At 55.2% G+C, this 11262-nt stretch overlaps 1 protein-coding gene across 2 annotated transcripts; it reads left to right on the top strand.

The window, feature by feature from the left end:
- The first annotated feature begins 895 nt into the window (after window positions 1–895).
- Window positions 896–10396, top strand: CATSPER1 (cation channel sperm associated 1). Of its 2 annotated transcripts, XM_087855260.1 has the most exons (14): window positions 896–1009; window positions 1154–1772; window positions 1953–2297; window positions 3493–3705; window positions 4973–5086; window positions 5268–5418; window positions 5605–5696; window positions 5775–5918; window positions 6086–6149; window positions 6325–6397; window positions 6549–6609; window positions 7835–7910; window positions 9974–10088; window positions 10248–10396. In XM_087855260.1, the coding sequence occupies exons 1-14, from the start codon at window positions 896–898 to the stop codon at window positions 10272–10274; spliced, it is 2208 nt and encodes a 735-aa protein (XP_087711386.1). In that variant the 3' UTR covers window positions 10275–10396. The 2 variants fall into 2 exon arrangements, with proteins under 2 accessions (XP_087711386.1, XP_087711385.1); XM_087855259.1 differs by having other exon boundaries at window positions 896–1961; window positions 2118–2297.
- The last annotated feature ends 866 nt before the right edge of the window (window positions 10397–11262 follow it).

The following is an 11262-nucleotide window of genomic DNA, read 5'->3' as shown; positions in this document are numbered from 1 at the left end:
CTAACCTGTGACTTTACTGAATTCGTTTATCAGTTCTTGTAATTTTTTGGTGGAGTTTTTAGGGTTTTCTATATGCAGTATCATGTCATCTGCAAAAAGTGAGAGTATTACTTCTTCCTTACCAACCTGGATGCCTTTTATTTCTTTTTGTTGTCTGATTGCTGTGGACAGGACTTCCAGTATTATGTTGAATGAAAATGGTGAGAGTGGGCATCCTTGTCTTGTGCCAGACTTTAGAGGAAAAGTCCTGGCTTTAAGTCTGGCTGGTTCTAAGAACTCATGAAATTTGGCTCCTCTTGCTTTCATAGGGAAATGTATGGGGATTCATCCTCCCCATTCATGTGCTCCCTGGTGTGAAAGTTTCGTTTTCACCCTTCTCTACACCACTGGCTCCCTCCCCACTGTGGACAGCTATGGTCTGTTTTGCTCCCAAACCAAGTCTTCATCCTCCCTACCTTCTTTGATGTGGACTCTTCTCTACGTTTAGTTGTGAGTTTGTTTTGCCAGTCTTCATACTGTTTTCTGGGTTATTTACACTGACGTGTTATCTAGTTGTATCTGTGGAATGAAGTGAGCTTAGGGTCCTCCTACTCTGCCAACTTCCCAGCTGACCCTTGGGAAATAAGCCCTTCCCTTTTCTTGACTTCGATTTCCTCATTTTACAATGAAGAGGTTAGACACGATGATCCTTGATCCTGAACTACACCCTAGAAGGAGGCATTTGGGAATTAGACCTGGGGAGGGGCCTCCTGGTGACATCATAAAGGGAGAATTCCGTGAGAGGACTCAGGCTTTCCAAGAAGCACCAGTGCCATAGGTGGGAAGGACAACTCAGGAAGGGGACTGTTGGGCCCACATCTTGAGCTCTCTTCATTCCAGTGTTCCCAGCATAGTCATGGATCAACCCTTGTTGGCTGAAAAGGCTCAAAATGAGGCAGACACCGATGATTTGGATGTGTCATCTCAACCTGGCTCACCAACCCCACATCACAGGCCAGGCCATAGTGGAGTCAACCACCATCATGGGTACCATCACCACGGTGTGTCCCACCACCATGGTGAGTCCCACCATCACGACATATCCCACCATCACAGTGAGTCCCACCAACATGGTGGGTCCCAACACCACAGCATAACCCATCATCATGGTGAGTCCCACCATCATGTTGGGTCCCACCATCATGGCACATCCCATCATCATGGTGAGTCCCACCATCATGGCATATCCCACCATCATGGTGGCTCTCACCATCTTGGTGAATTCCAAGACTTTCATGACGATGCCCCCTCCCACCATTCCCCCCACTTCCACCATTCTCACCACCCCCACCACTCCCACCACCATGATGAGGCCCACCATCATGGTAGAGCCCACAACCTCACAACCCTTGCCCCGACTCCTTCTTATAGCCCTATCCTCTCGCATTCCCTTGGTGAGGGCCCTTTTGATGGTGAGTACCACCATGGTAGCAGAAGACATCATGATAGGCCCCACCACCATGGTGAGCCCTACCACCACGAGGGGCCCCACCACCATGGTGAGCCCTACCACCATGAGGGGCCCCACCACCGTGGTGAGCCCTACCACCATGATGGGTCTCACCACCGTAGGGAACCCCACCACCATGGTGGGTCTCACCACCCTAATGAGGGTTCCCACCATAGTGGGCTCCATCACCAAGGTGAGCCTTCCTACACGTATGGTGGCCCTCACCATCATGGTGAGGCCTATCACCATGGTAGGCACCATCATCATGAAGCCCACCACCATAGAGGGCCCCTTCATCATGGAGAGACCTTTTCCCGCCATTCCTATGTGGACTCCTACCATGATTACATACCTCACTACTATGACGACCACAGCCACCACAGTGAGCACCACCATGGCTACCGCGGTGAACACCACCATGGCCACCATGGCCACCATGGCGAGCACCACCATGGCCACCATGGAGAGCACCGTCACAGGGAGCACCACCATAATGGGCATCATTACGATTATTTCCATGGTGATCATCGCTATGGGGAGTACTATCACGGTAGCTCCCAAGGCTTGGGCCTATACAAGTCTCACAGTGTGGCCAGAGCCTCCCTTGGCTCTTCCCGTTCTCGTTCAGTAGCCCTCCAACCTAGCATGGTACAGGTACAGCACTCAGCCTTTAGCGTGACTCGTACCCGCAGTGCAGTGCACTCACATGCAACCCAGGCGTCCAGCAAAGTCCATCCTCAGCATTCCTCCTCTAAGACTTCCTCAGAAAGCTGGGCAGAAGAAGATGAGCAATTTCAGAAGCGTAAAAGTGAGTCTCTGCTTCCCCCACCCCCAACTCCCACTGCCTGGCCCAGATTCCAGGCCTGACTTGGGCCCTGCACTGACCTTCCTCAGATCGTGAGGCAGGACTCTTACCTGCGTGCAAATTCCATTGGCTATTCACTCACCTGACTGTTCATCATCCAATCTTCTACTCCTTAAATGATGCAGCTCTTCAGGCCGTTGGTTGTTTGTTCACCCAGTCACTGCTGTGCATATACACATTCACTTCTCAAACATTTCTTCTTGTCTAATATGGGTCCCTTGGGGCGCCTGGGTGGCTCAGTCGTTAAGTGTCTGCCTTCGGCTCAGGGTATGATCCCGGTGTTCTGGGATCGAGCCCCACATCAGGCTCCTCCGCTGGGAGCCTGCTTCTTCCTCTCCCACTCCCCCGCTTGTGTTCCCTCTCTCACTGGCTGTCTCTCTCTCCATCAAATAAATAAATAAAAATCTTAAAAAAAAATAATATGGGTCCCTGGCCTGTCTGGGCCCTGGAAGCACAGAAAAAACAAATCCTGCCCTTGAGGGGCTCCAAGACTGGGAGTGGTCACTTAAACCACCAATCCTAGACCACCCAGTGGTGATGGCCTATCATCCGTATCAGGACAGTTGCCACTGTAGATTGTATTTATCCACATTTCCCCCACTGTGAGCATCTTGACAGACATCCAGTGTCTGAAAGAGGGCCTTGTTTAAGGGCAGGGAGGGACCTTGGCTATGAATGCACAGTCCCCCAAGCTTGGCCCCAAGTGGTTCAGTGAACAGAGTAACAGTCTCACAAGCAAGCCGAAAGGGACAGGCCCCTAACTGGGTGGGAGTAGGGAAGGCAGCTGAAAGGAGGAGATGTTTCAGCAGAATCTCAGAGGGAGAGGGGGAGCTCACCAAGCGGATGGGGTAGTGTGCAAAACGGGGCTCTCCACGCGTAAGTTGCCACGTGCGTTAAGAAAGGCCTGGAGGTGTAGACTCGTGAGAGCAGACCACAAATCCCAAACAAGCTGGCGTCTGCCATGGAAGGGGTCAAGCCTATGGCCCCAGGATCAGCACAAGATGGCACAGAGGCACTTCAGTGAGCGAACGGTAGGCAGGCAGGCAGGCATGAAGACGAGCCCCAACTTAGTCTGGGAGGCTGCCTGGGATCCCCATGCTACCTCCCACACAGACTTGACTCTCTGTCCCCCTTACAGCTGCCAGAGCTCAGCGGGCCCACAAGAGACTGCACACCATGGACCTCTTCTACTGGTTGTGGGAAAAATTAAGCTACCTCATTCAGGGCCTCCGGAGAATGCTTAGGAACCTGACTCAGTCCCTGCCCTTTGAAGCCTTCATCTTCCTCGTGGTCTGCCTCAACACTCTCATGCTTGTGGTCCAGACCTTCGCTGAAGTAGAGATCCGGGGTGGTAAGAGCTGGGGAATCCCTTTTTCTTTTCTTTTCTTTTCTTTTCTTTCTTTTCTTTTCTTTTCTTTTCTTTTCTTTTCTTTTCTTTTCTTTTTTTTCTTTTTTCCCCCACTATTTTCTCTATTTAGTCATGAGAAACACAGAGAGAGAGGCAGAGGCAGAGAGAGAGGGAGAAGCAGGCTCCCGGCGGCCCGGTGCGGAACTCGATTCCAGGACCGTGGGATCAGGACCTGAGCCGAAGGCAGCCGCTCAACCGACTGAGTCACCTAGGCGTCCCTGGGGGGGTCCTTTCACATGGAGAAAGCCATAGATCTTGTTCCAGGCCTCTTGTGGGCCTGATCCAATGCCAGGTGGTTTATGTAACTTCGCTCATTTCATCCTTACCCCTGGGACATAGACAACATCGCCCAGTATTAAAAAGCCTGCTGAACAGGAGGATGTGCTGTTTGCGATGCAGCCACCAGGTGGCGCAACGACCCTAAAGACGCCGCCTTGTGGGTTCGCGGGAGGAAACCCAGGTCACCTAGGAGGGCCAGGAGACCCTGAGAAGGAGGCTGTAGGGGTGAGGTTGGAAAAACCGGGGAAGATGGCCCCTGAGACCCTTGGCAGCAGGTGAAAGAAAGACCTGCCACCGCGTAAATGAACTAAGCAGAGAATAAGATGGGCTGCCTTCTTACTCTGTTAAGTGAAGCCAGTGCTCCTGAAAACGCTCTCAGGCAGACTGCTATTGTTCCCGAACCAAAGTGGGTCCGCTGCTCGGTGAGTTCTAGACAGACTACCCCAGGTGGAGTTGTCTCACAAGGTCATCTTTATTTGTAGAAATAAGGAGATCCAGGGGAATCATTTCTAAAGCTGTGCTCTCCAAACAAGGGAAAGCCGGCTCCTTTGAGTAGGGCCTGGGATGAGCATTCAGAGAGGGGTTTTAACATCACCGCGAGGCTGAGGCACTCTGATTCTGTGCGGGCTGTCTTCCTCAAATGTTTCTTTTTCTGTTCCAGCAGTTCCTCCCCTAGCTTCTAAAAGATAAGATTGACAGTTAGGCAGAAGCTGCTACGAGTTCCCTGAGGTCAGGAGGTCAGACCAAGTGACAGTATTCTCGCTGTTTTACAGATAAGAAAACTGAGGCACGGAGCAGTTAAGACCCAACAGCCATTAGGGCAGAGCCAGGTCTTCCCTAAAATGGACTGTGTGTGAGGTCCAGAGGGGAGGAGGAGAGACGGGCCTGGGCCGTGGGGATGGCGGTGAGTGAGCCCCTTGTGTCCCCGCAGAGTGGTACTTCATGGCCTTGGACTCCATTTTCCTCTGCATCTACGTGGTGGAAGCCGTCCTCAAGATCACTGCTCTGGGCTTCAAGTATTTTTCGGACCCCTGGAACAATCTGGGTGGGTGGGGATGGGGTGTGTGTGTGTGTGTGTGTGTGTGTGTGTCTAGGGAGCCACTGGACTGCTGGCAGAGGCTGAGGACGAAAGGGGCCTGGCAGGGAGCGCCGGTGTTGGGGGGCCTGTGGGTCTGGGCGAGGCGCCTGGGCAGGAGCCCGTGACACCCAGCCCCCTGTGCCTTCAGACTTCTTCATCATGATCATGGCGATGCTCGACTTCCTGCTGCTACAGTACAACTCCTTCTCCTTCGTCTACCACCAAAGCGTCTTCCGGATCTTCAAGGTTTTCAAGAGCTTGCGGGCCCTGAGGGCCATCCGGGTCCTGCGGAGGCTCAGGTCAGCCGGGCCATGGCTGTCCCCCCACCCCCACCCCCGGGTGCGGGGACCCCGCCGGAAGGGCTTCCCAGGCCTGGGCTCCCGGGGACTCTGCTGCGACCCGTTCACGGCATTGTGGGCGGCGTCCGCTCCGGGCACACGTCCCGGCCCCGCTGATCCCCCCGCCCCCGTCAACTTCGCCCACAGCTTCCTGACCAGCCTGCAGGAAGTGACCGGGACTCTGGTGCGCTCCCTGCCGTCCATCACCGCCATCCTCATCCTCATGTTCACCTGCCTCTGTATCCTGCACTGGGGGGGCGGGGGGGGGGTAGGGGGGGGATGGGAGCCCGGAGCCTGGTTTGGCCCTGAGCAGCCAGTCCTCTTCTCCGTGGTGCTCCGCGCCCTGTTCCGTCATTCCGACCCCAAGCGCTTCCAGAGCATCCTCTCCACCATCTTCACCCTCTTCACCTTGCTCACCCTGGACGACTGGTCCCTCATCTACCTGGACAGCCGGGCCCAGGGTGGGACAGGCCCCAGGCGGGGTGGAGGGCGGGGGCTCGGCTGGGTAGGCAGACCCTGAGGGCTCAGTTACCCCGTCTGCGAAGTGGGGCATCTGACGCGCTCGCCGGCAGGGGTGTGGTGAGGGCGCGCGAGGACCTCACAGCTCAAACGGCCCCCTCTCTCCCAGGCGCCTGGTACATCATCCCCATTCTCATGATTTACATCATCATCCAATACTTCATCTTCCTCAAGTGAGGACCCCACCCCTGCTTGGCTCCCCAGCCTCACCCCCACCCCCACCTAACCTTGGGGGGCACCTCCCCAGCCCTCTCTCCTTAGTCATCCCAAAACCCAGAGGACGGTGAGGGGCCTCTCCTATGGCTTCCTCCTGGAGAGTACCCCACTATCCACCCCCACCATCCCCAGCCTGGTGATTGCCGTCCTGGTGGATAACTTCCAGATGGCTCTGCTCAAGGGCCTGGAGAAAGAAAAGCAGGAGGTACTGAGTGGGGGGGGGGGGGCAGGTGGACCTGAGGGGGGGGGGACACCATGAAGGGGTGGGCACAGAGGCTGGGGGAAGGGAGGAGGGTGCTCCAGGAAAGGGCAGACAGGGAGGGGACTCGGGCAGGACACGAGCCTCTTCTTCCCAGAGGGCCGCCAGGATCCATGAGAAGCTACTGGACGACTCACTGACGGAACTCAGCAAATCAGGTGCGGGCCCTCCTTCCACAGTCAGACCCACGATTCCAGGTTCAGTGGCAGAGTCTGAGAATCTGAGACTCAGGAGGGCTTTCAGAGCTTAGAACTTTGGTCCAAAGAACTCTAAGACAATCTTCTAAAAAGCAATTAAACTGATCATCAGTTCTTGAAAGCCCCGTTTGTGAATTGACTAATTAGCCAAATTATGATTCACCAAATACTCATTTCTTCTAATAACTTATAAAGGTTATAGCACTTGGTTTTACATGGATGGTTTCGACTGCCTTTGAGGCTTTTGTCGAGGTGTCGTACACACTTGTCCAGAGTCACTCAAAGTGGACTGAGAGTCACTAAAAATCAACTTTCCTGGACCTGTTCATTTTTATAAACCTGACTTTCTGAGTGAATTGATTTTGAGACAGTTGATTTGCTTCCTGCTTCAAGATCTTCAGAACTTTAGATAATCTGAGCTCTTAGGATCCCACTCTTAGACTCATCAACACTAGAGGACTAAGGGTCCCAAAGGGTCACCAGGTCCCTCACCTGCCCCTTCCATCAGGGGTAGATACTCAGTGCAAAAAGCTGAAGCAAAAAGAGGAATTAATTGGCAGAAATTACTTAGCCAATTGAGGGTGTGCAGGTCTTCAGGAATGGCTGGATCCAGGACTTGAATACTGGTCAGGATTTGGTCTCTTTCCACCTCTCTGCTCTGTGGTCCTCTGCATGGCTTTGTGCTTAGGGTGGCTCTTCCCTTGCAGGGGAGACTGGCCACCTGTCACTCCAGTCCCAAATCCTCACAGGTTAGCATCCCTATCATGCCAAGCAGAGACTTCCTCTTCTTCCTGTAGTTACAGCAAAGTCCCCGAAATTAGGCACCTTGGCTTTGATCGCCTATTTTGGAACCAATCACTCTAGCCAAAAGAATAGGCTGTTCTGATTGCTCAGGTCTGAGTCACATGTCCTTGGAGGTGGGAGGTGGGGGTCAAACCCTGCTAGACAAGGTGGACTTAAAAGGCACAGGAGTGGTTCCTCGGGAAAGCTGGGTGATTTTTACCAGAGGGAAAGACAAATGAACAAACACATCGGATACACACTCCACACCTGGAGAAGCCATCTCTTTGGGGGCATCGTGGGCAAAAACTCTTTGAGCCGCATCTGAAACCTCCGTGATACATGGCATGTCTTCCACCTCCTCTCAATCCGGGCATCTTCTTGACTGCCCCCTTTTTCCATCCAGACCCTGAAGAGGTGGTGAGTGAACACACCAAACAGAAGCAGCTCATCGAGAAAAAATTTGGGACCATGACTGAGAAGTAAGGAGATGCAAAGGGAGGGGAGGCCCTGCGTCTAAGGGGAGAGGTCTGGGGTCTGGCCCATGGGCTGGCAGGGCAAGGGACATTGCCCTTCTCTCTGGAAGGGGGTGGGGCACCAAGGCCCATGTAGAGCATACGGGTGGGACATGGAGACCACGAGTGACTTCTGCTCACCCTGAGCTATCTTGTGCCACCAAGAGAGTCCCTCCAGCAGTGCCTACAGGGCCATGAGAGCCCCTCTGAGGTTGAGGGCAAAGGCAGGGCCCCAGGGAGTCTGCTCATCTGTTTACTCAGGAAGCATCCCTGACCCTTGCTCTGGGTCAGGCCCTATGAGTTCTCCAGGAGACAGACTAGCTGGTGCCCATGAGAGTCTTGTTGCCAATGACCTGCGCTGGGCCATGAGGGTGCTGGACTTCAGCTAGGTGGAGGGGTGAAGAGGGCGGGTCAAGGAACAGCTTGGGTAAAGGCCTGGGAAGCAGATGGTCAACGCCCCATTCCCGTTGAATCCATTGGCCAGCTGGGCCAGAACAGCTGGGGACTTGTGGCTGTGCTCATGGCTGGGGGACCTTGGCACAGACTCCTGCTTCCCGGTTCTCAGGCCTGGCTCCACAGAGAGCCTTGCCTCTGAAAATTGGGCCCCACTGCTTCTCATCCAGACTGGCTCCAAACCAGCAGACAGGGCAGCCCGACTACTGGCAGCTTCCCGCCCCCCCCCCCTCACCTGCCGTCCAAGGTCAAGCCCCAAAGATCCTCTGTGACCCAGCCTTTGCCAACCTCCCTCGTTTCCTTGGCTACTTCCTTGCTGTCCCCGCACTGTTTCCCAAACATAGTACATACTTCTCCACCTCCAGGCCTTTGTCCACACTTTCCTCTGCCTGGAATGTTCTCTGGCTGCCAATGCTGGGCTCAAGAGAACAAGATTTGGGAGAGCTGAGTTCCAATCCTGCTTGCTTCACCTCCTGGCCCTCCCGCCCCCCTCCATGTTCCAGCAACTTGGCCACTGGCCTGGTGGGCCCTCGACACCTCTGTAACAGTTTCCATGGGGGTTTCTTGGCCTCCAGACTCTTCCCCATTGGTCCACCTCCACTAAGAGCGCCCTTTGTTTTCATTTGTTGTTGTTTGTTTTACTCTCTCCTTTCTTTTATTCTTTTTATTTACTTAGAGAGTGGTCTCTGTTAAAAGCAGTTTAGGTTTTTCCTTCTTGTCAGACTTGACATCTCCAATTCACCCACTCGCTTTGGCCTCCTTCCCTGAGGTCTGCCCTGGCCCCCAGTCCACTCCGGCGGTTCCGGAGCGGCAGCGGACCGGCAACCTCACCTAAGCCCGGCAAAGCCTCACGTGTCTTTCAAACTCGGCTCAATGGCACTTGCTCTGGAAGCCTTTTCTGACCCCCAGGACTGGACCCTCAGCACTCTGGTTACGCTTCCCACGAGTGTGAACACGCTGGGTTTGCGTTCCGGGCTCTGCCACAGACGGAGCTGCTCAAGGGCAAGGGTTGTGTCTTGTTAATTTCTGTGGCCTCGGAGCACCTGGCAGTGTCCGTTGAGTGCGCTGTCATGTGATGGATGGATTTATAAAACGGGCAGGTGATGAGAGGGTAATAGATGGGTAGTTGGCTGGATGAGTGGTTGGGGGGGGCGGTTAGGTGGATGACTGCACAACGTGGTGAAGGGGTGTGTGGGTGGGTCCAGGGAAGAGCAGGTAGATGGAGGGGTAGGGGTGGTCGGATGAGTGAGTGAATGGCTAGGTAGGTGGGCTTCGAATGGGGAGGTGGGGGAGTGGGTGCCCAGAGAGCTATGGGGTAGCTGGAGGGGCCAGCAGATGGGTGGACGGACGGATGGAGGGATGGGTAACTAGGAGGGTAAACAACAGTTAGAACCCCCTCTGGCACAGGCCCAAAAGGGGGCTTTTTATTTGTGTAAAAGGAGATTCACCATGAAAGGCTCCACTCAGAAGAGTTGTAATGGCGGGAGGCAAGAAGAGCTTTTTGGGGGTCTCTGGCAGCCCGGAAGACCCCGCCAGGCAGGTCAGCTCAGGCTCGCCCCGCCCCTCTCCTACCCCAGGCAGCAGGAGCTCCTGTTCCACTTCCTGCAGCTGGTGGCCGGGGTGGAGCATCACCAGCAGAAATTCCGCTCCCAGGCGTCCGTTCTCGATGAGATCGTGGACACTGCGTTTGAGGTGGGCCGGGCAGGACCAGAGGCGAGGGGCCAGAGTAGGAGGACCCCGGAAGGCCAGGCATGGGAGGCTCATGCCCAGAGGGCCCCGAACAGTCACGTGGGCATGTGGGAAGGCAGAGGCTGGCACTGGCTCAGTCGCCCTCCCATCCCACCCCCGCAGGCTGGAGAAGAGGACTTCAGGAAGTGACCCCTGGATGGAGAGAGACATGGGATGCAGATTTCAGCCTCTGGCAAGCTGCCCACTGCCGTGGGTCGGGATACGTCCGCCGATCTGCTGGAATGATCGTCAGGCCTGCAGGGCTGGGCCCTAACAGAGTTTTAAAACCCCCAAGTGGCTCTGTCCTCCCTGGCTAAGCCAAGGCACAGGGCAGGGGAACTGTGCACATGCACGTGTGTGCACTGGTGGTGTGTGTGTGTGTGTGTGTGTGAGAGAGAGAGAGAGAGAGAGTTTTGTGTGTGAAAGGTGCTCTTCTTGGTCCCCTCCAGGGCCCACATCCCAGCTCAGGCCAGCACTGCATCAGCTGCAGCCAGAGAGGTGACTCAGAAAGGGGGCCCGGCTCAGTGCCGGAGCAGTGAGTGGGCCGCCAGCCACCTTGCTCTGGGGAGGAAGGTCTATCTGGCCCAGGAGTTGCGAGAAAAACAACCAGTTAGAACAGCTCCCGGTTGTCGGGGCCTAGAGGGCCAGTAGGCTCCAGAAATAGGGGCTCACAGCCCAGGAACTTGGGCCTCCCAAGACCCTCAGAATCTAGTACCAGAGTGCCAACTCAACGGGGATAGCACGCACCCAGAGGTTGGAGGTCATTGCCATACCCTGCCCTGCCTGGGGTCAGGCTGAAGAACCTCAGTGAGGGGAAGTAGGATAGAGGCTGCTCAAGTCCTCCTGGCCTCAGGCTGTTGGTGGGGGTACAGGGAACGTGAGGGGGTGTGGGAGTTCGGGGTGGGGGGGATGAGTGAGCCTCTCTGTTAGAGGAAAGCAGGGAATGAGCCTAATGGTCGCTCCCCACCCTGCCTGGCCTAGGGCTTAGGTGAGTTTCCCTACTTTCAGCCTGAACCTGGGCAAAATGCCCAGAGCCCTTGTCCCCACGGCTGGGGGTGGAGGTGAGGCTCTGGCCCAGGTCTCCAAGTGCCTGATCCTGGGCAGGGTGCCTGAGACCTGGGGGCTTCCAGACTAGAAT

The sequence above is a fragment of the Ursus americanus genome, chromosome 24, assembly GCF_024610735.1.
Source record: "Ursus americanus isolate L20-20 chromosome 24, mUrsAme1.1.p, whole genome shotgun sequence".
Classification (NCBI taxonomy): Eukaryota; Metazoa; Chordata; class Mammalia; order Carnivora; family Ursidae; genus Ursus; species Ursus americanus.
Note: the sequence above shows the minus strand (reverse complement) of the source record. Positions and strands in the feature narration are given on the sequence as shown.

Bases quoted from the DNA above. Each gene is read 5' to 3' on its own strand.
- CATSPER1 (XM_087855259.1), top strand. From the start codon at position 896: ATGGATCAACCCTTGTTGGCTGAAAAGGCTCAAAATGAGGCAGACACC. The intron at 3,706-4,972 runs GTAAGAGCTGGG...GTGTCCCCGCAG, and splicing joins TGAAGTAGAGATCCGGGGTG to AGTGGTACTTCATGGCCTTG. The intron at 10,089-10,247 runs GTGGGCCGGGCA...CCACCCCCGCAG, and splicing joins TCGTGGACACTGCGTTTGAG to GCTGGAGAAGAGGACTTCAG.